Raw genomic sequence first — 27,384 nt, 5'->3', positions numbered from 1 at the left:
GAAAGCAGGGCATCGCTGCACAAGAAAGGGATACCCAGTGCTACTCGTGGGTCTAAGGGAACCCATTGTGGGCAGCATAAACTGCCCCAACAGAGTCTGCCAGTAACGGGGGAAGCCGCTAGTTCAGGTACAAACCAGGATCAAGGGTTAAATGTTTTAAATCTAACCACTAGGGCCATGTAGCATATAGATGTCCACGGAGGCAAGGTGGGGAACAAAATGTAGGAGAGCCAGTAAGTGGGAATGACAGAATGGCAGCAGTGGGTTGTCTGGAGTCAACAAGGGTACCAAACTACCTTGAGAGGTTATATCCTATCTTAGATGGAAAACAGGCAACTGCTAAGAGACACACAGCCTCTGACCCTAACCATTGTGAAACCTGCAATGGTTAAAGAAGAGCACTAATTGCTTGGGCACTCCACTCCAGTCAGAGCTTTAGGAGTGACCCCATTCCAAATACCGTTGGCTAGTGTTCACCTTGACTGGGAGGGTGGAAAAGGAACCACGCAAGTAGGTGTGTTTGAGGATATCCCTGCAGATGTCCTGATAGAGAATGCTTTTGATAATGCACTACCTTGTATGCATGCAGTTACACATAGTCAGGCTTGGAGACAAGCATGTGGGTCTGGTAGCCTGGGGGTCCCAGACAGACCACACACTTGAAGCCAGGACTGGTGAGGTGGTTACTTCAGGAAGGGAGCTACCCTGTAGCAGTGAGACCGAAGGTGAACCACAGCTGTTGTTGGGTGCTGATGTTCCCTTGAACAGAGTGACTACAATGGCAGAGGTGAGTAGTAGTAGTACCCAGGCTGACGGTGAGGCACTGCTGTCAGAGAATCCCATACTTCCTGTGGAAGAGGTGCTGGGAAGGTGTACCAGGAGAGAGCTGAAACAGGCTCACCTCTCAGACCCTATATTACAAGGCCTGAGGGAAGTAGCTAGTGAGGCACCTGATTCTCAAGGAAAGGGGGAATCTGTATAATGATACAAAGGGTTACTGTATAGAGAGTGGACCCCTGAGGGATGGCTAGAGGATGAGAGAATACAGCAGTTGATAGTGCCCAGTGCCTACCGTCTAACACTTCTAGCCATAGCCCATGATATTTCCTTTGGAGGTCATATGGCATAAAGTGTACTAAGAGATGCATTATGCAGAACTTTTATTGGCCTGGGATTGGAAGGGATATTACAGAGTACTGCAGGACCTGTGAACAGTGCCAAAAGGTAGGCAAGGCAGGAAACAAGGTCAAAGCTACTTTCATGCCTTTGCCTGTGATTGAGGAGCCGTTTCAGAGGGTAGCTATGGATATTGTGGGACCTCTGAGTAACCCAAGTTCCACATGGAAGAAGTATATCCTAGTGATAGTAGATTATGATACCAGATACCCTGAAATGGTGGCAGTGTCCTCCATTGAGGCAGAAAAAGTGGCAAATGCTTTATTAGAGATTTTCAGCAGGGTAGGTTTCCCAAACATTATACTGACTGAAGTGCCAATTTCATGTCAGACCTGCTGGCTTGTCTGTGGATGCACTTTGGGGTGAAGTACCTAAAGACCACCTCCTACCATCCCCAGACTAATGATCTGGTGGAGAGGTTAAACTCTACACTAAAGACCACACTTTGAGCATTTGCAGACGAGTTTGAGAGTGTGTGGCAAATATTTGCCCCATTTGTTTGCTTACAGAGAGGTGCCTCAGGAATCCACAGTTTTTTCACCATTTGAGTTGCTGTATGGGCATAGGGTAAGGGAACCTCTAGATTTGATTCACGATGAGTGGGAGGGTGAGTGTGAATCCCACAAGAAGTCTACTGTAGCATGTGTCCTAAACCTCAGGACAAGGCAACGGGAACTCATGGGGTTGGCCCAGAAGAACCTGGCAGAGGCCCAACAGCAGGAAAAAGGTCTGGTATGACAGGAATGCTCGAAATAGAAAGTATGCTGTGGGGCAGCAGGTTATGGTTCTCATTCCTGTCAGACACAACAAGCTGCAGGCATCTTGAGAGGGATCCTTCAAAGTGGTAAAGAAGGTCAGTGATGTTACATGGTAGAACTGCTAGGCAGGTGGAAGGGGTATAAATTGTACCATGTTAACACAATGAAAGCTTACCATGATAGAGAGACCCTTGTGCTGAGTATTTGCAGTGGATGGCAGGAGGTGTTTGAGGGGTATATGGTGACTGATCTCGTCAGTGAGGCTCTGACTGACACCTCAGTGGAAGGGGGTATCAGTGTCCCAGTAGCTATACCCTACACAGGTTTGAGAAATCCAAGCAGTGTTACAGGAGTTTGGGGGCATATTCACTGGGAAACTAGGATGTACCCACCTGATGCACCACCATGTGGATACAGGACCCCAGAGGCCTGTTAAGCAGGTCCCTTATAGGGTGCCTGAGAAAGAGTCAGACTCTGAGGGAGTAGATACAGGAAATGTTGGAAGTGGGAGTAATCCAGGAGTCCAGCAGTCCCTGGGCCTCCCCAGTGATGCTGGTACCAAAGAAGGATAGTAGCACCAGGTTCTGTATGGACTACAGGAAGTGAAATAGTCACACACAGTCAGGTGCTTACCCCATGCCTAGGACAGATGAAGCCCTAGAGAAGCTGGTTGGGGCTAAGTGTCTTGCCACTCTTTACCAAGGGCTACTGGCAGGTGCCCTTTGACTCCCAATGCTAGAGAGAGAGGTCAGCCATTGTGGCTTCTTTTGGCTTATATGAGTTAACGAAGATGCCATTTGGGATGAAAAATGCCCCAGCGACTTTCCAGATGCTGGTAGATCATATCCTAGCATTAGCAAAAGATTTTGCCCTTGGTTACCTGGATGATATTGCCATCTACAGCCATTCCTGGCAAGAGCACCTTCAGCATGTCAGTGAGGTGCTGTGCAGACTACACAGGGCATGAATGACTAAGTGTCAGGTGGGTATGGCAGAGGTTTCCTACCTGGAGCATAGAGTGGGGAGTGGTAAGATCAGACCAGAACCTGACCAGGTAGAAGGCATCCAGGCATGGCCTGCCCCCGTTACCAAAAAGCAGGTGAGGACATTCTTGGGGACAGCAGGGTACTACAGAAAGTTTGTCCCCAATTATAGTACCATAGCTTCTTTCCTCACAGACCTGACAAGGTAAAACAGGCCAGATAAGGAAATGTGGATCCCAGCATTTGAGGAGGCATTCCAGAAGCTTAAAGGAGTTTTGGGTGGATCCCCTTAGCCATTCCAGATTACAGCAAAGTATTTGTTGTGCTGGTGGATGCAAAAGCCATGGTACGCAGAGAGCTTACAAAGCATCAAAGGGATCTCATTGCTGAAAGATATCAGTCAGGAGAACAGTGCAAAAAAAATTTCCACAGCATTGGATATACCATGGAACACAGTGAAGACAGTCATCAAAAAGTAGAGAAAATATAGGACAACAGTGACATTGCAAAGAACTGGATGTCCTTCCAAAATTAATGAAATGACGAGATGAAAACTAGTCAGGGAGGCTGCCAAGAGACCTACAGCAATGTTGAATTAGCTGCAGGAATTTCTGGCAAGTACTGGTTGTGTACCACATGTGACAAACTCCCGTATTCTCCATATGTTTGGACTATGGGGTAGGGTTGCAAGACAAAAGCCTTTTCTTACACAGAAAAACATCTGGGCCTGGCTAAAATTTGCAAAACAATACATCAAGTCTCCCAAAAGCATGTGGGAAAATATGTTATGGTCTGATGAGACCAAGGTTGAACTTTTTGGCCACAATTCCAAACAGAACGTTTGGCGCAAAAACAGCACTTCACATCACCAAAAGAACACTATCGCCACTGTGAAGCATGGTGGTGGCAGTATCATGCTTTGGGGTTGCTTTTCTTCAGTTGGAACTGGGACTTTAGTCAATGTGGAGGGAATTATGTACAGTTCCAAATACCAGTCACCCAAAACCTTTGGGTGTCAGCTAGAAAGATGAACACGGAGAGGAATTTCACCTTTCAACACGACAATGACCTCAAGCATACATCCAGATCAACAAGAGAGAGAGAGAGACTCTGTCTAGGGACCATTATAATTCTCTTAGATATAGTATAGCAAAGCTTAATTTAATTATTTTCTTTCTTTATTTGAGACCGTCCTGCAATGTTGTTTTAAATATTTCCTGTGATTTTGAACTCTGTCACTGTAAATATATACTTAGTATTGTCTTGTTTTTTTATTATTTATTTTTATTAAGATATATTTAAACTTTTCATTGATCTTTCTAGAGATATTTCAGTTCTGAGAGTACTTGCATATTTATTTGTTGACACTGGGTCACTCCTAATAGCCTTGCTCTTGGCCAAACTAACGTTTGTATTAATAGTAACATTACACAGTAAGATTGGACACCCTTTGTTAAGGGCCTTAAAGTAGCTGTTAAGGAGCTGGCTGGTAGCAATAATAACTACCATATAGTCTGGGCAAAATGGGGCATAACTAGTAAACCTTTGCCAGCCTTTCCCAGGTGTGTGTGTGTGTGTGTGTGTGTGTGTGTGTGTGTGTGTGTGTGTGTGTGTGTGTGTGTGTGTGTGTGTGTGTATATATATATATATATATATATATATATATATATATATTGGAGGTCTTGGCTTGACCACTTAGCTGAGATGTCAACTCAAGCTGTGCCAATACGGAGTCTTATTGGGGATCTAGAGAAAGAGGAAGAAACTAGCCCCGGACTGACTGTGATCTCTGTGTGCTCTTAAGGGAGATTGCACTTGATGCAGAGAGCTGCATCTGGAAGTAATCTGCATGTAATCAGCTGATGTCTTGAGGTATTCTGTTGGGAGGTGGTCAGCTCCAGTGATAGTTGGTTTCACTTTTCTAATCAAATTGTTTTTGTTTTTGGTGTTTCTACAGATGGGATGGAAAGAGAAGGTACTGTTATTGGTATTTCTGATGGTGATGAAGTCTGTGGTGGCAAACAATTAAGTGTGGATAGTGCTAGGATACTTTCATGGTGAAGTATTTGTTAAATTGTTTGGCAGTTATACCCAAGTGTTTTTTTTTTTTTTCTAGATTGATTTGAGTTTTGGGTTTTTTCAAAGTTGCTAGAATGTTAAGACGATTTTGTAGAGATTTAATGGTGTTCCATTGTTCCCAGGCTTTATTCCAAGTTTAAGAAGATTTCTAGTTTCTTTGGTTAGCCAGGGGGTGGAGTTTGCTTTAGTTCTGACTGTTGTAGGAGGTGCAAGACTGTTTAGGACATTTAGCGATGTGCTGTTGAATTATTCAGTGGCTTTGTTGAAGGGTAGCTCTTTTAGGATAGACCAGTTGCATTGGCTGAGAGTGGTTACTAGATTCTTGGGATTGAAATTGTTGAGTTCTGAATTGGGCGGTAGACAGTAGGTTCCTCATTTCAGACAGCCATTGTTCCCATAAGTAAGACTCACCAGATAGTGTGTCAGCTGATGGCCTTGTATCTTTCCTTGGAAAGTCTGGAACGAGATGTTCTTCGACATTTCAAAACCTCACCTAATTGAGAACCTGGACTAAGGAGGTCTACACTATTGATACCGCATTATCGGTTATGGTTCTTTCACCCCATTGTACCCAGTAAACATTGGCCAGTACTCGTATCAGCATGGATTTGAGTCTGGAATATTGCCTTTCTTGTTGTTTTCTAAATATCTGAAAATATTTGTGGTGATGCACTTGTGTAGATTATCACTCTAGTAAACAAAGAACTGTAGAAGTCTCATAAGCATTTATTGACTGTTAAACAGAGTATGTCATTTATCATTTGTTGCAATTTTTCACTCTCTTGTTTCTTTAATATTTAGACACAGCAGTCAAAGTTCATGACCTGGCAGTTTGATGCAGAATATCGAGGTGATGATTTCACAAGCACTTTGACCCTGGGAAATCCAGACCTTATCAGTGAATCAGGTAATCTGGCTGTAATGGGTGTAAAGTGGACCACAAAGTGTCCTGGCCTATCTTAAAATCAAAAGTGTTGTAACCCCTGCGAGTACGGCAGCTGCAAGGTCCCAGAAGAACAAGAAATCCAAACATAAAAAAAGTGGACCAGCAAACAAGGCACCTGATTATAAATACTTTAATAAAAGTATGTAGGTTCTTATGACAGACCAGTTTCGGCTGATTTAATACAGAGCCTTCATCAGTGTAAAAGAGTCATACAAAAAAGAACCATTTTATAAACAGTTGGATAGAACATGTGATTAATTACAAATGCTCATTTAGACCTGGCTTAAAGAGACCACCAAGTTTAATACTCCATTTTTTTCCATGGAATTCAGTAAATCATGCCAACCTAATTTATTATTTCTGGGTCTGTTTATTTTATCTATAATGGTGAAACTAAAACAAGCATTACTGTGTATTAATGAATGTTTGTAAAGAGCATTGTTTTCTCCCTTATTTTTCACGTCACTGAGATGTTCAGATATTCTGAATTTTAAGTGTCTGGAAGTTTGACCAACATAAAATGCAGGGCAATTGCACTTGGCCAAATATATTACCCAGTCCGAAGAACCTTTACTGGGCTGTTTTCCTTGTGGACATTGCACACATTGTGCCAAGTTACTCAAAACAAAAAAATTCAGTAGTCAGAACACCCCTGTAGTATATGACATAAAATTTTTTGCTAACTGTTCTTCGGACTTTATGTTGGTCAAACTTCCAGACCCTTAAAATTCAGAATATCTGAACATCCTCAGTGCGTGAAAAATAAGGAGGAAAAAATGCTCTTTACAAACATTCATTAATACACAGTAATGCTTTTTTAGTTTCCCCACCATATATAAAAAAAACACAAATTCCATGGAAAAAAAATGTATTAAACTTGGGTGTTCTCTAAAAGCCAATCATAAGCATTTGTAATTAATCAAATGTTCTTTATATTAACTTCTTACTGATGAGAAACTTTTTATGTCGACAGCTTACACATCTGAAGGCTATGTATTAAATCAGAGCTTGTGCTGTTGTCATAACCTACATACATTGGGTTATTATTACTTCTGATATGTCATGGTCCTATGTTTTAGTCACAGTGATGTAGAATCATTATCTTGTATTCATGTGTATTATGTATGTTTTGATTGATGATGCATGATGTGAAACACACATGCCATGGCACATGCACACACATATGCACCAACATACATAAAAACATTTTTAAATATAAGTACACATGTTGCACTTTGACTAGCATGGTTAACTGATTCTGTAGGTATTAGTGATCGGAAGTAATCTGATATTGCTATGTCAAAAAAAAAAAAAAATTTTAGTGGAGTCTGGTCTGCTTTTTTAAGTAGATAAACAAAAAAATAGCTGTTGAAGGCACAAACCCAAAACGATGCTCTGTTGTTTAAGAACGTCTTTATTCTCTGTTTCACTAATGTTAAATTTGTGCACATTATTAAAATTCTTATTCAAACAATTCCTTATGTCCAGCTCAAACATGGTTTCAAACATTGCAATAGCAGGATGTGTGTGTGTGTGTGTGTGTGTGTGTGTGTGTGTGTGTGTGTGTGTGTGTGTGTGTGTGTGTGTGTGGTGGGGGGGGGGTTAAAAGTACTGTTAATATAAAACTCATTGTGTGTAAATTCATTTCCCCCAAACATAACATTTAAGTTTAGAGTCCTAATAAACAATTTCAAGTCGAGAAGTACTTTCCCCAAGTCCACTTTACTGTCTGGTATGAACGTAAACCCTTTGGCCGGTAAATCAACAAGGTTCATAGGTTGGTACTAGGCTATCAGCCCTAGGACCTATACAAGCCTAGCCATAACAATTCCCTGGTATACAAGTTCTTTTTCAATTTCAAATGGTGAATAGTTGTAAACTGTAAAGTCTTTAGTACTATTCAGAAGTGTTTTACAGTTATTTACCTGAGGGGGATTAGTTCCTACATGCGTTACCTCCTCCCCCTCTGGTTCGTTTTCGTGCGTTACCTCCTCCTCTGGTTCAGTTTCCGTTTGGGTTTCCCCTGTTGTTGATACGGACCTCTGGGGTTGTGATTCCACCCTTTGTTCTGAAAATTCGAATATTCAGTCAAAGAACTTGGTCTAGGGTTGTTATCCTGTTCATTTTCCACAGTTTGTCTCTTATTGCTGTTGTTAGCAATCCTTTCACGTCTCCTTACAGGTTCCTGTTAATTCACATCTCCCCTCTGATGTTGTTGTGATGTTACTTCCTCCTGAGTGTTTTCTGCAACTCCTCCTCTGGCTGTTGAGTGATAGGTGTTATGCACAGCACAACTCAAGTAAAACCAAGCAGTACACGAAAACCACCAAGAAATGAGAGCAGGAACTAGACGCACACAGGTTTATTCTGGTACCTCGGCTTCCACAGCCTTCATTTCTTGGTGGTTTTCGTGTAGTGATAGGTGTTATGGCCAGTAGAATAGAGGAGGAATTACAGAAAACACTCCGGAGGAAGTGACATCACAACAGCATCAGAGGGGAGATGTGAATTAACAGGAACATGTAAGGAGAAGTGAAAGGATTGCTAACAACAGCAATAAGAGACAAACTGTGGAAAATAAACAGGATAAATAAAATAGATAAGGACCACAACCCTAGATCAGAAATTGAAATCTCGAATCAATTACAGAAGACAGGATCAAATCCCCCAGCCAAGTGTAGATCAGAGGGACAAAAACGGAAAACCCCAGAGGGATGAGACTAATGTAGCATCTAATAAATGCATGTACACCCTAAGGGTCTAATCTTAAAAAACTTTGAATAGTGCGAAAATAAGTTTTTGAATAGTGCTAAAGACTTTATTGTTTAAGGGTTTACGTTCATTGATTGACTGGCCAGGGGGTTACGTTCTGGATTTGGTTGACAACCTAGCTGGGTATAGAAGTAGTGTGGTTCCTCTACGCGCAGCCTAGGTGGGTATAGAAGTCGTGAAGTAGTGTGGTTCCTCTACGCACAGCCTAGGTGGGTATAGAAGTCGTGAAGTAGTGTGGTTTCTCTGCGCACAACCTAGGTGAGTATAGAAGTCATGAAGTAGTGTTCCTCTGCGCACAACCTAGGTAGGTATAGAAGTCATGAAGTAGTGTGGTTCCTCAGAGCACAACCTAAGTGGGTATAAACGTCATGAAGTCGTATTTTTAATTTGGAAAGAAATGCTGAAGGTTGGGTTTGTCATTCTTTCATTTAAGACACCGATACATTAGTGGGTGAGCAGAAAAGTTAGATCTGTTTATATGACTGCATGTGTAAAGCAGTGGATTTGTTATAAAAGACTTTGTGCTCTGCTTACTGTTTATTTTTCCCCTCATCATTAGTTTAGTATCTTTTAGAAAAGCTGAGCGGATAACCCTGTTAATGTCATTTAAGAAGCTGATTTACATGCCCCAGACTCTTATGCACAAATAGCTGCCAATATTTTAATCTTTAACCATAACTAGGGTAAACGCAAAATAGAATAACAATGATCAGAAATAATATACCAAAAAACACACACAGAGTTAATGCTTTCGCTAGAAAAATCAAGAACCAATTCCAATTGTAAAACAAAAAAGCTAGCGTAAGCAAAACAATGAAGGGGTATTCAGATAGCATAAATATACATTCAATGCTATACTATTCTAACTAACCTAAAACAGATATATCTATGCATATAATCAATATGGCATATTATCATACATTTATATTAACATATATACCAACAACAAATATCATAGTACATAAGTATAAAAAACGCATATGATGGAAAAAATATATATATCTCAAATATTCATCACATAATACACGTACCTCACCATGACATAAATAAACACGTATAAAATACTTACGTATATACATATGCATATATACAAACTGTATATGTAAAAAACAAAAATCACAAAGATATAAATACAAATTGATATGAAGAGATAACACTTTTAAAAAATTCTAAAAAAAATTTTTAAAAATTACAAAGGCTTTTCAGAGCCATTAATACTCAATAAGCTCATAGCTATCTACATATGTTTATTTCAGCAACAACAAACCATTTAAATTTTCAATTTTCTCATTTTTAAGAACGGTCTGATAGGTATCTTTCCATTCAAACCTGGAGACTTATCTGCTCTCAATTTTATAATCCAGCTTGATTCCTTCGATTCAGTAAATTTATTAACGTCCCCACCTCTAATCGTGGTATATATTTTCTCCAAAATCCTAAATTTAAAGGAATGTTCCTGTCCACTATCTCTAACATGTTTCGCTAACGCATTTGTAGGGGTACCTTTTCTAATGTGATATATATGTTCCCGCATTCTATCTCTAAGGCACCTATTAGTCTTGCCAACATAGAATGCGGGACATTTGGTACACACAGCTAAATAGACCACATTGTGAGACATACAATTCCCACTGGCATATGCTAGAAAACTTCCCATGCCAGATGGGTGTATAAATATTTGTTCCAAGTCTATAAATGAACAAAAATTACATGAATTACAAGGAGAAGTAACACATGTTTGTGCAGATATACCAGTAGTATTATTTCTGGAATGGCATAAAAGCCTTTTGAGGTTCATCTTATTTTTATATACGAACTTTGGACTATCCCCCAGAAGTGGTCTAATTCTGGGGTCCACTGACAAAATATGCCAATGCTTTCTAATAACATCTTTGATATCACCTATGTCACGTGTATAAAAGATGGGGTAGACTACCTTACTTGTATTAAATTCCACATTCTGTTGTCTCATTTGTGCTGGTCCAACATTAGAGAAATAGGGGACAGCTACCTCATCTCTTAAATATTCTAAATTTCCCATTCCATTCTCAAGATCTAATTCTCCATATCCACGTTCCTTAAATCTATTTTTAAGTTCAGTCAAACCTGTCTCAAAATCTGAGTTAACTGGGGTATATCTAGACAAACGCATAGTTTGTCCACGAACAATATTCTTATAGATGTACCCTGGATGCATGCTATTGCGATGAAGCAACATGTTTTTATGACAAGGTTTTCTATATAAACCTGTATTAACCATGCCATTCCCTAATCTCTCTACATATATATCTAAAAAGGGAATTTTTTCTTCCGACCAATCTACAGTGAACTTAAGAAAATTATTAGTGGAATTTATCTCTCTAACAAAATCATTCAACTCTGCTAGAGTACCATACCACAAGAAAAACAGGTCGTCTACAAAACGCCTTTAAAAGGGGACTGACTTCACATAATGGTTCATTTTAAACATGTATCTGTGTTCCCACTCGGCCATCACAAGGTTGGCATAGCTATTGGCACAAGATGTGCCCATAGCTACGCCATCCCTTTGCAAAAATATCCGTTCGTCAAAACAGAACGCATTGCATTCCAAAATTACTTCTAAAAAACATGTTATAATTTCTATGTCTGCTGTAGCAAGACTTGTGGCTCTTTTTAAATAACTACTAACCATTTCTATACCAACTAAGTTAGGTATAACTGTAAACAAGGACTTAACGTCCATTGTAACAAAAATACACCTTCCATCATTTATACTTGTGTTAAAAAAACTATAGAGATCCAATAAGAATTGTTTCGTATCTCTCAAAATGTATGTATTGTCATGTACAATTGGTCTAAGTTTATATTCAACAAATATTTTTGGAATATTGTGACTTTTATATGCTCACATGATAGCATATTTATGCTATCTGAATACCCCTTCATTGTTTTGCTTACGCTAGCTTTTTTGTTTTACGATCAGAAATAATGGTTGATCCATCCTGAAGTTATTAGGTTGGAAAAAAATGCTAGGTAAAAAAACATTGTTTCTACCCTTTCTCCATCTTGAACAGGTTTTTTTAATGAAAGTGACTTAGCTATATTTGATGTCACGTCTTTCACAAAGCTGGCCACTGGTGAATCTGCTGTAGTATATGCTAATACTTTTTTTAATCTGAGGGTGCCTACTTCAGTTTGATAAATCTGAAGTATTTGCTAGTACTGTTTAGTCTGAGGGGGCCTTGTGCTCTCCTGGGCCGAGTGATGGTCTTTTTAGCCACCAAGACCACAGTATGAATAGGGTGAGATTTCTGTATGGTGGGCTTAAATCTGTATAAAACTACAATAATATAATCATTGATGTGCATTGCCTGTCCTGTATGAAAGCATAACTCTTCCCCAAATTTTCTGATTAATTGGAATTTCCTTATAATGTGCATCCCAGATCCCACCACAACTCCAGCAGGTTGGATCTTTGTGAGAATATTATCTTTGATAATTTTTTTTTTTTTTAATCTGGACATTTGTGTTAACACTCTGTGGTTGAAATCCTTACTTTCATGCTATAGTCTCTTCACAACAGATTATTTGTAGTTGTTCTAGGCTCTAAAATAAATAAATAGTGGTTTGTCAAAGAATTAAAGCATCTCTTAAAATTGCACAATGAAGCCTGACATAATTAGAAGGAAAATCCCCTTTCAGCCACTTTGAATCAATTCATCCACTCTTTGGAATCTTCCTTAACAAGCCTTAAAAAGGCACAAAGCCACATTCGTTATGGCTAAGCAACTCCCTTGCATAAGTCTCCAAAGTATTTTTAGCATGAGGTTAACTTGTAACTGGCAGTAAAAGACCAAACCAAGCCCTTCTCGGAATTCTATTCGATGTACTGAGGGCATCTCTCTGTATCCAATGTGCTGCAGTAGTTCAGTGTCCTGCTATCCCTCATTCACTCCTCCTCTTCAACTGGTGTCAGTCCACCTACCCTTTACTTTATCTCCCTTCCTTTCACTTCAAACTACTTCCAAATGAAACCTAGAAAAAATTTGTATAGATACTCCTCCTTCCACCAATAATTTGCCTCCGTGGCTTTTCTACCACAGATGGCTTGTAATCACGCCTTTGTATCACATCTACAATGTATGCCGCTCATCAAACCTTATGCTTAATGTATGGAAATCAGGATTTGTTAAACCATACTACTACCTACTGTCCCGCCATTGAAAAGGCTAACTGACTGCCAGTAAAACAATGAACCAACATCTTACTAAGCTCTCTATTCTAGAGACTTTTTCTACATCCTAGTATGCCCTCGTGTATCTCAAGAATAAATGCCACTTTTCTCTTGTTATATTGTCAAACCATGTCTCCTTTTTCAAAATCTTGTACCCACAACTAGTCTTCACTAATGCTGAATAATTTTAGTAGCACCTCCCAGCTACATTCATTATTATGTGACAGTGATCTTCACAGCCTCTATACTGCTAATATAAACCTTATACGTATATATTGACCCTGAACCTGCTTTACATCCCACCTCTCAACTGCAATATCGACTTTTCCCTCACCTCAATTTCTTTGAATTTCAAAGCACTATTCATATAATCTATCTGTTTGACAAACCAACTAATACACCTCTTCAAATGGTCAATGTTCAACATCTACTAATGCACAAGTATTTTTTATACAGTAATAGCTGCTTCTGTCTTCATATGAATGTAGTCTTATTTATGTGTAATTGTTGATATATGTTATTTAATGTCTGCTAATGTATATTATTGAATGTATGATTAAAAATGTTTGTAATATGTTGGAGTTTTTCTCCCCAGGCCTCATCTGAAAAGGGTTTTGTGACTAAACCCAGTCAAACAAACCTGGTAAATAAAAGTAAAATGAATAAATATTTAATAATATGCATCTAGACACCCCCTGCACCACTGTCCACTAAACACTGCATTATTACTGCCTCCAAAAGGATCAAGACCCAATCCTTGACTGAACCAACTCTGTAGGGACACAGAAACAAGTTTCACTCCACCAACCACAGCTTCTCTCTGCTACTCCCCAAACTCTGGGAGGAAATGCACCTCATGTTAAAGGGTATCCCCTCACACACGCCAAGTTCAGAACAGAGTCTCAAGCAATTGGCTGTCATTAATGAATGGAGAAGCAATGTGGTTTCCAGGACAGTAACAAATGGATCATTATTCCCATTGCCTAGCTGGGGAATGACAGGCTGCAGTACCCACCATACCAATGGCCTGCTTGGATGTCAGTAGTGGAGCCATTGGGCAACCTCCTGGGGGTAGTACAGGAAGAAAAAGAAGAGCACATATACCTAGTTATGCAGACCCAAGTACAGATTGAAAAGTACTACACCAGCAATGGATAACCACCAGTTATGAAAGCACTTCAGAAATAATAATCAACATTGCACCAAGATTATCTGTAATGGCATAACCTACTCGAACCCTAAGGATGTTGTTACTAACATCTTTAGAGATTAATTCTGTTCCAACTTTGCCCATGTGTTGCCGCCAAATTTCCCCGTGCAAAAAGTCTTCAGTCCATGCACTCCATCTGTTGGTAACTCATCACTAGACATAACTGATATGATGTGTGTCCTTCATCCAGTTTATTATTGTATTTATATTAACACATCCCCCCCCCCCCCCAGCAAAAGGAGATCAGGCTAGTGGGAATTGTGCCTAAGTGGGCTTCTAGTATGCTTGGTGGGGTTAGGATGGGCACTTGCATATGTTGAAAAGGCTTGTTGGCACTGAGCTTCTTCATCTTGGGATAAAAGTTGGGAATGGTTGGATGTACTAGTGGCACACTGTAGTGCTGGGGGAGTTTGTTGTTGGGCATAGAGTATTTGCTGGGTTTAAGTCACAAAAGTGTAGAGTATTTAGTAGGTTCAAGTCTCAGGAAGTATACAGTATTTGATGGGTTTAAATCACAGGAAATATAGAGCATTGATGGGTTTACATCACAGGAAATATAGAGCATTGGTGGGTTTAAATCATAGGAAGTACTGCTGTGGAGAAGGAGTACAGCGGTCTGATGGAGAGTGGTGGAATGTATGTTAAAAGATTTTAAGGAAGACCAGGTTAGGTTTGCATAGAAACTACTTGGTATGAAAGTAGTTTCAGTTATGAAGTGTTCCAAAAAGAAGCACTGAACAGGACAGCATTCACTGGTAAGGCCCAAGGCTATAGAGAGAGTATTTGAAAAAGTCCATAATCAATGCCAGCTTTACTAAAACTTCATCTCAATACTGAATCAGTGACCTTTAACAAGACCAGATGTAAAACTTTTTTTAAATGAGATATGCTAGCGTGGAGGGCATGATAAGTACTTAAGCTGTTTAACCTCTGAGATTTCTTCAGCACATGGCATATGTTCTAATCCAACAGGTGTAACCCTAGTTTTATGTAATTCCATTTGTTTTTTAATGCTGTTTGTTTATTTCCATTTGATGCGATCATGTGGGAATCGGGGTGTAATTTTTCTAGATTTCTTTTTCAGATGAGGATTGTGTATGAGCTCAAATGTAAGAAAGTGTTTTCATCAGTAACAAGTGATCAGAGCACATTTCACCTATAGACCCATGTTATGCAGTAAGAGTCACCTATAGACCCATTTTATGCAGTAGGAGAGCGTTGCTAAAGCAGATGTTTGATACTTCTCAGTTACTGTGATAAAAGGCTACAAGATAATGATACAAGACCAGAGCACTTTGCAAGGATATTGGACCTTGTTGTTGTAATCTGCTTGTGTTATGATAAGAAATTAGGACTGCTGATGTGCTTGAGCTATTCTGTGGTTATTCTGCCTTTTCTTTTTTAATTTTATGCAAGCCAGAGTGTGTGTGAGTGCGTGTGTTTTGTCACTTCTTTTGTGGGAAAAACCCTAAACAGAAAATGTCTGTCATATGCGTACCTTTTATAAATTATTCTGCTTTTGTCCCCACAGTAATCGTGGTAGCACATTTTCTTCAGAGTATTACAAAGAACTTGGTGCTTGGAGGTGAACTTGTTTATCACCGACGTCCAGGGGAGGAAGGTGCAATTGTAACTCTTGCTGGAAAATATTCAAGTACGTTTTTTTTTTTTTTTTTTTGTAAGTAGTACAGTATTCTCTTTTTAATGTGTCCCTAACGTAAGTTTAGTTGTTTAGTAAGGTACTACTGCCCTACGTTCGCAGCTTTATTGAACTGCTGGGGTTTTAAATGTGATTTGTGTAAATGGATAGCCACACACTTTTCTGCCAACTTCCTAATGCTAATAGGTTTCTGCTGTGTTCACTAAGACTGTGGGATGGATAACCTGACTGGTATGGTTCTAGTCATTATAATAACCTTTACATCATGATATATATCTATATATATATATATATATATATATATGTGTGTGTATATATATATCTATAGATAGATATATTTTTTTTCTTAATGAATGGATAAGACTACACTTTGCTGTTTGTAATAACGGAGTGGAGCTGTCGTGGTTTGTTTTTCATGTAGATTTGTAAGAACTTGGTTGAGTGAATGATGTAAAGAAGTGTGACATCATTAGGCCAGACATGCACAGTATCAGAGCTCCAGTTTCTGACTGGTATACTGTAAGATAAAATGGGTAACCTAATGAATGTTCCTTCTCCTGCTGGTTGTGTTACAGCTCCACAGTGGATCGCCACACTGAACCTTGGGCTTGGAGGTGCTCATGCTAGCTACTACCATAAGGCTAATGACCAGGTAGGTTATGCCACTGCTGCCATTAAGATGAACAAACTGGGGTTCGGACAAATAATGACTGCTACATAAATAACCAAAGCTGTTTTCTTTTACTAATGTATCTGCGAGTACTAAGGTGGTTTATATGTGCAGTATCCAGTTTGAGTACCATAGGAACTTTACATAGAACAGTTAACTGAATCTCTCCATTTTCTTATTTGTATTGTCCAAGCAATGAAGCAGAAGGTTGGTGTGTTGATATTTTGTATTTCATGTGGCTGAAGACAAGGAATGAAAGCAGTTATTGCTGTGTTTAAGTTAGTTGCGTAATTCACAGTTATCACCAAGTTTAACTTGGTTGAGTAATTCGCAGTTGTCGTTATGTTTGTTGCTCATGTAATTCAGGGCACTGCAGTAGACATCATAAGCAGTAAGTTACTCTACACATGTGCATGAACTTTAAGAAGTAAGGCTGTGTGCACAGTGTTTTACTCTAGACGTTAGGCAGGTGGGCATTGGTGAAAGTTGTGAACTGTTTTCCATAGTTCATGAGTTAGTAATTTAGAGTTAAAGGACTGTAAGGTTTTGTTGTGATCATACAGTGAAGAGATGAATGATAGACTGAATCTTTTTTTTTTTTTTTTTTTTTTTTTTTGCCACCTTAACTACTGGGCTCTGTAAAATGTGTATGATTCACATTTTGCAGTATGACCAGAGGCACCGTCTTTTTAGCTTTTGGGTGTGTGCTATAACGAACACAGAGTGCTTCTGTAAATCAGGCTGTTGTATGCATCTTTTAACAAATGGTGTGTCATAGTTTATGGTAAGTTAGGTAGCATTTTGGAAGATGATGTTATGAAATAAGTGAAATAGAGGCTTGCTCTTTTATATATACAGATGTGTCTGAGGTCGAGGAATGGGAACAGGCATAAGTAGCAGGATAGAGCTCTACTGGATTTAGAAGTGCCTGATTGGTTTTACAAAGTCAGCTTTCAGAATTAGGAAATACAGTCTAGGTTTGCCCCTTTCGAAACAGGCTTGTTTCTTTGTGAAGCAGTGCATGCTACTGAACCTTTCATTTTGTTTTATGTCATCATTAGGTGCCGTTTTATGTCATCGGTTAGGTGTCCAGCTAACAAAGTATTATTGTCAATATACGTTGACCATAAAGTGCTTTTATTAAAATTCTGTTTGTAGAAAATACTAATAAAATATATGTTCCTCTTGAGTAGTGGACGTGTTACTAGGTTTCCCTAACAAAAACATTACAGATGTGTGATGTTTTTTCAGATGGCAGCCAAGGGACATTCGTTACGAAAAAATTGCAGGCGCAGTGTTTTCATTTAGAGCTAGTAGAATAATGAGAGTACCAACATTAAATTCACTTTTTTCTCTTTTGCTAAATATTTAGGGCCCAAGTGAATAGTTTTTCCTCTGTTTATGAAATAGCTATATTTGTAATTGATGATCAGGTGTGTTGCCTTGGAATTAATTTAAGATGTTACTCTTGTCAGCTTGATTTTTTTAAAACTGGTAAAATATGCTCACCACGTAGTCATTAGCAAGACAGTGGGAAAATTGCACTTGCAGGTTTTACCTTGCTGTGCAAAGACTATCTACAATCCTTTATACCTTATATTTGTGACTGAAAATGCTAATAATCAAGTAAATGGAAAGTCAGGGTAATTTATTTTTAACTGATGTGTTCTGTGCCTGGTTGCATCATTCAGGCTGCGTTCTAAGGTTGATCACATGAGTCCTAAGTTAAAACAGCCTATCGGAGAACTTTTCAGTGACAATGGAAATTAAGCAATAGGTCTGAGAAGAGACGAATATATCCATTCACATGAATGAAGTCAGTGAATACAAAGTTTTGTTCTCTAATGCTGTTTCCCTGCTATTAACAATGTTTATTTAAATAAAGGAGAATTGTAAATGACTTCACGGTTTAAATTGCCAAATGTTTTCAAGGAAATTTAACTCACTGATTTCAGGCCATTTTGAGTGATGTAACTGTTTACTAATAAAATGTTAAGAAACATATCTCAACACCATTTCTAGTGGCAGTTTTTCATAAAAGTCATGTCCTTGCAATTTTTAAGAAAATATGTTCTGTGCATTTAAAGATTTTGAAATGTTACTGACAATATTTTTTGGGGGAGCAGCAGTTCATTAATTTTCAGCAAAACGAGCATAGGTAATTAGGTTTTCAAAATCTGTTCATCTTGAATAATTGTCTAATATGTATACATTGCAATATTGTTTGTGATATTTAGGGACCTTAAAGCCAAATTATACAAAGCTTGGTCTAACTGCAGTTAAGGAGAGCACAGAATGAAAACCCCTACATGTCACAACATACCTGTCTAGTAATCTATGTGATTCATACAAGCTGCAGCATATAATAAGCTGGGTATTAATCCCTACATCACTCGATGGGTTGCCAACTGGCTTTACTGACAGAACCCAGACTGTAAAAGTAGCCGACTCCAAATCCAGCTCCAGACAAGTGGAGTACCTCAGGGTTCAGTCCTGGGACCGCACTTGTTTGGCATCTACTTCTCTGAAGTACAGGCCAACACTAAGGGACTCTGGCTAACAAACTTCGCAGATGACTGCAAACTGGGAGCCATTACTGAATCCCCAAATTATTTGGATATTCTACAAAAGGGCCTTACAGAAACAGATGCTTGGTGTCAGAGCCATGGGCTCAAGCTCATTGCCAAGGAATGTGTAGTTATCCCCTTTGGGAAAAAACATGTACCCATGAATTACCACATAGGTAGCAGTACATTAAACACCGAAAGTGTGATAAGAGACTTAGGGACACAGGTGGACAGTGGTCTCACCTTCGATAACCACATCGCCACAACAGTCAGGAAATCCTTCTGTGTGGCACACCTCATCACTAAGGGCTTTTCATCCAGAAAAAAGGAGGTCATTGTCCCACTGTACTCATCCCTCATTAGACCCATTATAGAATACAATGCCCCATTTGATATGTACCTCTCGACATCTGTAACAACTGGAAAGGCTGCAGAAATACCTCACTAAATGAATCACAGGCCTAAAGCAGATGCCCTATGCTGACCGTCTTAAAAAAAAAACTCCAGCTATACTCTGTTGCATATCATCTACTCAGAGGTGATCTCTGCTTAAAATACAAGGCCATGTCAAGCCCAGAGCTGTTGGACATGCTACATTTAAAGAAATCCCATTTCCTCGGAGAGAGAGACACGCTCCAGGGATGTAAACCTTGTCATCACAGTGAACAGAACATGCTGGAGGGATAGGTTCCTGACCCAGAGACTCCCCAGACTCTGGAATAGACTGCTCATACATGTCAAGCAGAGCGCCTCTTTGGCCCTCTTCAAAAGGAACCTTGATGATTGGATGGGAGATAAGAAATTCACCCCGGGGATCATGTCAGTCGCCCTGCTAGTCAGGTGTCCAGGGAAGTAAATATTGTGGGAAGAAATAGCCAGGGAATTGTTATGGCTAGGCTTGTATAGGCCCTAGGGCCGATAGCCTAGTGCCAACCTGTGAATCTATGAACCTATATAACAAAAGTATAGCAAGGTAATGGGGTTAGATACTGAAGCCTGCAATTTTCTCACAAGTTTTGCAAAATCTTTCTACAATTTTTGAGGAGATTTTCTGTTTTTTAGTTGCCCTGGTCATTAACCATGTAGAATATGGAATGTGTCCTCTATTAAAATGTGGTCCTTTGTAGTCTGTTAAAGAGCACGCACTGCAAGTGGATTTCAGAGTCACAAAAAGTATAAGATGAAAATCTGTTTGAAAACTCTCCTTTCCTGAACCATCATAAACCTTTTCTGTGCAACTTGTGCCATTTTATGTTAAGTTTAAAAATAATAATTCTTCCCTACTGTTGCAATTCTTCTGTTCTCCCTGCTTTTGAGGTGCTGCTCTTGGTGTAAGAGGATTGTGCTACTTCATCTTAGTCTTATCACCAAATCGCATTCATTGAATAGAACTGCATTACATTATTTTGTAGAATTAGTAGAAAATGACCTATTAGTAAATTGTCCCTCCCAGTAAACATGCTGCTAACCTGTGGCTGTTCTCCAACATACCCAGTCCACTCTCTCTGCTGGACATTGCAAAACATGTCCCTTTGCCAGGTGGGTCTCGCTCCTGTTTTTCCCATAGTGTTGACCCCCCTCCCCAACACACACATGCAGCTGAGGCGCAAGGCTCCTGGTGCCCTTTAGAGGCTGCACAAACAGCTTTTCTTCTGAACCCCCCCCCCCCTCACAAGAGCCATTGGCCATCTCTGCAAGCCCAGTTGGCAGCACAAGTCCACTCCTGAACATGGGTTTGAGGTGGATGCTTTTCCTCTGTATAATCAGGCTGGATGTGAATAAAAGCAAGCAGCTCGTACCATGGAAGAGGGACTGCTAATTATTCACTAGTTTAACGCTAGTTTAACCTCGGAATTATACTGTGTAAAGGGATGCAAGGATGTGATGGGGGAGAGGGGTGTTTGTTCCCGGGAAGGGGGGGTAATTTGTCAGTATGTTAGAACAACTTGTTACAGAGAACAGGAGGACTTGGAGATGGTAATTTTGTTGCATTCACACCTTGCTCATAATTCTCCTTTACTGTTAACTTGAGTCCTGAAAGATGCTAAGTTCTTAAGTATATCTTGAATAAAAACTTTGGCTTGCACTATATTTTAATGTTTATGGTGGCATTGTGCCATCAATTATTTTCTTAATTAGGTTCAAGTAGGGGTCGAGTTTGAAGCAAGTACCCGCATGCAGGACTCGTCATTCTCTTTTGGTTACCAGCTGGATATTCCGAAGGCAAATATGATATTTCGAGGCAAGTTCTGATCACAAATTGTTGCAGGTTGTTACAAATAGGAATTTGAGTGTTTATGTATTTAATATGTGTCTGAACAAGTATGGGAAAACAGATTGTACATAGACCAAGTGTTTGCTTCACATGAGTTCTTAGTATTTCTATTTGGATGACAGAATTTCACATGCTCATTTCTGTGTAGCTTTAAGGCAGTGTAAGGGTAGGCTAGTTATCCCCTCCTGTGGAGCACTCTTTTGCCACGCAGGTGATAAAAGGAAGTTCATGTTCCATCACCACTGTACCTGGATGCTGTTGTAAGGAAATGCAATGTGATAGCAGGCTTGGGTTATTACACTGTAAAGTTGGCTGTGCACACCAGTTTGGATACTGCAGTATACTTGAGCAGTTACATTTATGGACTGTAGCATCTACAACCCTGGTGGCCTATTAGAGTGCCTTACACATAGTCCTGGGGTGAAGAGTAGGTTTGGACTGTAATATTGTATAACGTGACTTTCTTACAAGAGTTTGAACATATTGTACCCTTTGGCTAGCCCACATTCACGATTTCTTTTAGTTAGTGCAGTGTGACATCTGTCCACTTTTCTCTGTACCATGATGGGTAAGATCTTTTGATAGCCTAAATTTGATTGAAGGTTTTGTCATAAAGTGGATCATCCCCTTTACATCCTGTCTGCATCCTTGTTGTGTTGGGGACTGGGGCTGTACAGTTGCAAATGGTCCCTCAACTGTGAGTTTCACCAACCATCTTTATCGATAGCTGTTTTTTCCAGATAATGACATCCCTGTAGACTTTTCTACTCCCAGCTGATTCCATAAGCATGTTACTATATAACTTGTATAGATGCTACAGGTTGGGTAACAGAACTATCCTTAGTTTAAACTCTAAGCTGCATATAGCTGCTGCTAACTAGATTTGCCTTGTTTTACCGGGTTTGATGTTCTACTCCCAAAAACACCAGAGAAGTGGCTTTTTAAGTACTGTTGACAAGTGTGATTTTTAAGTGCAAATAAATATTACGAATATAATTAAATTTTTTTTTGCTGTAGGGGAAAGAAAATTGCCCATCTTTTATTCTGTGTGTGTGTGTTGGTGTGTGTGTTTGTGGTGTTTTTTACCGGGAAGGTCCACTGGGTCTGAAATGAGCCCAATTTCAGTGGAAGCCCAGGGAGAAAAGCTCCACATTTAATTACATACAGGAGAGGTTACACAGCAATACAGAGTATATAAAACAGTAGTAGTACATTAAAATAAAGTAATAACCACACAGAGTAATTTTGATGACAATATGGAATACATTTGGTAGTGAAAATTGTTTTACGATCATGGTTTGAATATAGGAATAGAAAAAGTATAACTATGTAAGTAATAGTATTAGCAGTGTGAAGAAATGAATTTAAAGGGGAAAATGAAGGAGGCAGAAGGCCTGAGGTAAGGATAATGCAGGCTGAAAATGACAGCAGAAGGGGTTTGTGTGGTAGAGAGAAGGAGAAGATAGACTAGTGATAAAGTGGAGAAGAGTAAGGCTTCAGAGAGGGGGTCAGTTTTTGGGGTTGACTGTCAGGGTGCAGGTGCATATCCAATGTGAGGAGAAATGAAGTCTGACAGATTTTTTTAAAGGATGCAGGGTTACTCATAGTCCTGATTGAAGTAGGGAGATTATTCCATACGTTGGAGATGGTAAAAGAATACAACATTTGGCCGGCTGAGAGCGTAGGTTTGTGAACATTCACTAGCATTTTGTTTTCAGACCCAAGTTGTCATTTAGGATTGTACATGGTCAGAATGGAGGAGAGGGATGGGCAGGCTGCTGGGTAGTAGATGGGTTTATGGGCAGTGGTTAGTTGTAGAAACGTGAGGTGGTAGGGGAATTCAAGCCAGTTTAGCTGATTTAGAGAGGAGCAGTGCTGGGTGAAGAATTTAGCATTTGTAACAAATTTGGCAACTTTGTTGTAGCATGAGGCAAGGCTGTTTTTTAGGGAGGACTGAATATTGGTGAAGATGGGGGCCCCATATAAGAGAGTTGGAAGCAGGGATGATAAGGTGAGATCCTTTTTTAGCAGAAAAGCTGAGAAAGTGGTTTTGCCTATAAAGCAATCTTAGTTTTTGAGGTTTTTTTATGTTACTATAGATATGAAGGTCAAAGGTTAATTTATCATCAATGATAACATCAAGCAATTTGGTACTAGGGACAACTTCAGTAATAGTATTATTTTGAGAGCAAACAGAATTCACACTTGCCAATTGGGTTGGATTTTTTTGGGGTAACTATTAAGAGTTTAGTTTTGTTTGGGTTGAGGGCAAGGTGGTTTTATGACATCCAAGTTTCAGTTGAGGTGAATGTTTCTTAGGTTAGCTGCTATGTAGTAAAGAGGCAGACTTAGAAGAGCAGATAATAGTAGAATCATCTGCATATTGGATAATAGTATTGTGGGTGAGAGTTGTGTGGAAGTCCTTGATGAATATACTGAATAGAAGGGGACCCAGTATAGATCCCTGGGGTACCCCTGTATTAGTATTAATGAAAGGGGAGGAGGAGTGCTGCCAAATAGTAGATTGTTGCCTGTTGCTGAGATAGTTAGAAAACCAGTGAAGGGTGGTGGGAGAGATATCAAGTTTGGAGAGTTTAGTAAGCAGAAGAGAGTGGGAAACTGTGTCTAATGCTTTCGACAGATCAAGAAAGAGTGCAGAGACTAAGAAGCCATCATCGCGAGTTCTGTTGACTGTGTCCAGGAAGTTGATAAGAGCAGTATTAGTGCTGTGTCCTGGCCTAAAGCCATGTAGAGTGGAGGAAAGTAGTTGGTGTTTGACCAGGTGACAAAGGAGCGGAGTATTAATGCACTTGTTTGGTATTTTTGAGATGGGGGAAAGAATGACAGATCTGAAGTTTGAGAAGTCAGAGTTATTGCCACCCTTGTGAAGTGGGATAACATATGCTTTTTTTCGGGTGTATATCACATAATCGAAATCCCAAAATATCGAACACCATAAGCTCGAACTTGGAATGTCGAAATGTGATATAATTGAAAGTTCAGAACAGTGAATTTTTTCCCAGGGAAAAAATTTGCTGTTCCAAGAAATAGTAATCCACACATGTACACTTAAAATCCTACTTCTAACCCTACAGTAAACCGTACATACACTACTTTCTATCCGCTTACCTTAACCCTAACCCTAAGGCCCCTAACTATCACACACTCTCCTTACTCGCTCCCTAACCCTAAGGTCCCTAACTATCCCATTCCCACACTCACCTTAACCCAGTCCGTTAGTACACTTACCTTAACCCGGTCCGTGACCTTCGCACGACAGTGGAGAAAATAGTGAAGCGGCAGAAACAGCCCACTGAATTCTTTCCCTAGGAAAGAATTTGATGTTTTGCAGCTTCGCTATTTTCAGCGGTCGCTGTTTTGGGTTCAATGATATAACATTCGACGTTTTACTACTTCGATGTTATAATATAAACCCTTTTTTCTAGATGTAAGGTATGTACGATTCCCAAATGGATCTGTTGATGAGAATACTGATGGGTTAAGCTGTGGAGGAGGCTGATGGTTGTAAGAATTCAGCAGGTAAGTTTTCTGGGGCATTAGTACATGGTTTGAGTTTATGAAGAAGTTTTTGTATAGTTGAGGTAGGTATGGGAGAGGGTGAGAAAGTGGGTATTGGAGTAGATGGGGTATGTACTATTGGAGGTTGTAGTGTGTGTATTGATTAGTGGGAAGGTGGTAGTAAGCTTAACAGTGGTCATTGAAATAAGAGTTAGAGTGAGGCTAACTCAGAGGATGTTTTATCTGGCTTTGGGCAAGGATTATGGTTAGTTCCTGGATGACGTAGGGAGTTGACTGCACCCCAGAACTTTTTGGGGTTTTGTTTATGTTGATTTTGGAGGGTTTGGAAGTTTTCCTTTTTGTTTTTGAGAACTAATCATTTAGCCTGATTGCAAAGTTGTTTATATTGCATGAGGTTGGAGGGAGTTTTATTTTTCAGACAGGCTTTCCAGGATTTAGACCTAGAAGACTTGATTTGCTTTGTGGACTTGGCAAGCCAGGTAGCATGTTTTATCTTGACTCCTTTTAGCCGGACAGGGGCAAGGCTATTTAGGATCTTAAGAAATGTGGAATTGAAGAATTCCACAGCTTTATTAAGTGGGACACATTTTAGTGGACTCCAGTTAGTACTTTGCAAAATGTCATTAAAGGTAATTGGTGAGAAATGGGATGTCTTGGATGTGTCTATTTTGATATATGTTTGGTATAGTGGTGGGCTTACTTGTTGTAAATGCTGGAGAGTGGTCACATACTATTTGGGAGTGTACTAGAGGAAGAGATTTTGTTTGGGTCAGAAACCATAATCCAATCCAGGATAGAACCTTTGCTATACTTATTGTCAGGTCTGGCAGCTTCAGAACTTGATGTCTGAAGAGGGGTTGTAGTTGGAGATACGTAACCAGTTTTTGTAATTTCTTATATTGGTTGTCCAGGCAAGAATGTCTTTGAGAATAGGAATATTGTTGCCTGGGGGAATGTATGCGATTACGATACAAAATCTTTTACAATCATTGAGTTTTAGGAAGGTAATAAGTAATTCCGCAGTGGAAAGATGGGGACTAGGCTTTGAATATCACTGTAAAGATGTTTGAATAGACCAAGGCGATGCCTTCACCTTTTTTGTGAAGTCTCTGTTCAAGGCACAGATAATTTAGGGGTAGAAATTCAGAATCCTTTATATATGGTTTTATGTATGAATATATCCTTTGTATATGATTTTATGTGTGTGTGTGTGTATGTGTATGTATGTATATATATATATATATATATATATATATATATATATATATATATATATATATATACACATATGTGTGTGTATGTATGTGTAGATATTTTTTTATGTATTTATTTATTTATTTTACATTTGTTAACCGGGCTAGTCCAACTGGATACATGTCCATTTTCAGTGTAGGCCCGAGGAGAAAAGCTCAGAGTTTTCAAAACATTTGATGTTACAGGTAATTTAAAAACAACAATACAAAAATGTATAACAAAATGTTACAAGAACAAGATTTGTACATAGTAAAAAAATGATTTAACTATTTTCCCACAAAAAAACAATAAGTAAGTAAATCAAGAAAAGATGGGGATATAAGGTTACTAAGGACATCTACAGGATAAGACAGGATTTGGAAAACAGGATTGGTGGTTAGATGGGATAGGTAGAGCTGGACAGAGTAGAAAGGTCAGAGAGTAATTATGATATAAGGATAAATTTTAACAGAGAAAAATTTGAGGGAGACATGGTAGAGCAGAGGACAAGGAAATGAAAAAGCAGATTAGTCAGGGTTATTGCAAGAGCATAACCAGTGGTTGGAGAGGAAATGTTTAAGGTTAGTTTTGAATAATGGAAGAGATGTAAGAGCTGTTAGGTCAATTGGTAGGAGGTTCCATATTTTACCAACAAAGTTAGAAAAAAGAGAGTCTCCTGCAGAATTATTAGATAAAGAAGTTTGCATCTGCATTTTTTTAGTTGAGCGTAACTTTTTCAGGTTATGGTATGGCATTATGAGGGTAGAGAGAGTTGGGGTATTGTTAGGTTGATAAAGGACTTTATGGGCAATAATAAGTTGGTTAAATTGTAGGAGGTGAGGTAATTCAAGCCAGCCTAGTTGTTTTAGGTTTTGACAGTGATGTGTCCTATATGGTGAGTAAGTGGCGAATCTGGCAATGTTATTATAAGATTTAGCTAGTTTGTTATGATTATATTGGGACAGGTTAGTATAGATGGGGGAGGCATATAATAGGGTAGAGAGTGAGTGAGTTCTTGCTATTGTAGATCTGGCTAGTGGTGATAGAAATTGTTTAATTCTATATAGAGATCCGAGTTTTTTGTTGGTAGTTTTTATTATAGTGTTAATGTGAGCGTTAAATTTAAGTTGATTATCTATTGTAATTCCTAGGAGTTTGGTGGTGGTGTCAGGAGAAATTATGGTACCATTGTTGGATTGAAGTGTAAAATGAAGAGGGGGAGATGTGTGTGTGTGTGTAAACAGCAATAATTTGTTTTTTTTAGGGTTGAGGAGAAGACAATGGTTAGAGAACCATTTT

The 27,384-nt window shown here is 39.2% G+C and overlaps 1 protein-coding gene across 1 annotated transcript in view; it reads left to right on the top strand.

The window, feature by feature from the left end:
• TOMM40L (translocase of outer mitochondrial membrane 40 like) overlaps positions 1-27,384 on the top strand; it is a 152,623-nt gene that overhangs the window by 34,600 nt on the left and 90,639 nt on the right. The window contains exons 4-7 of the mRNA XM_044059127.1: positions 5,798-5,903; positions 15,672-15,794; positions 16,376-16,452; positions 21,177-21,279. Coding sequence (XP_043915062.1) covers positions 5,798-5,903; positions 15,672-15,794; positions 16,376-16,452; positions 21,177-21,279 — 409 coding nt within the window. The remainder of the gene's footprint in view (positions 1-5,797; positions 5,904-15,671; positions 15,795-16,375; positions 16,453-21,176; positions 21,280-27,384) is intronic.

The sequence above is a fragment of the Protopterus annectens genome, chromosome 17.part0 (genome assembly GCF_019279795.1).
Source record: "Protopterus annectens isolate FY-2018-M chromosome 17.part0, PAN1.0, whole genome shotgun sequence".
Taxonomy (NCBI): Eukaryota; Metazoa; Chordata; order Ceratodontiformes; family Protopteridae; genus Protopterus; species Protopterus annectens.
This window is presented reverse-complemented; position numbering and strand designations above follow the sequence as displayed.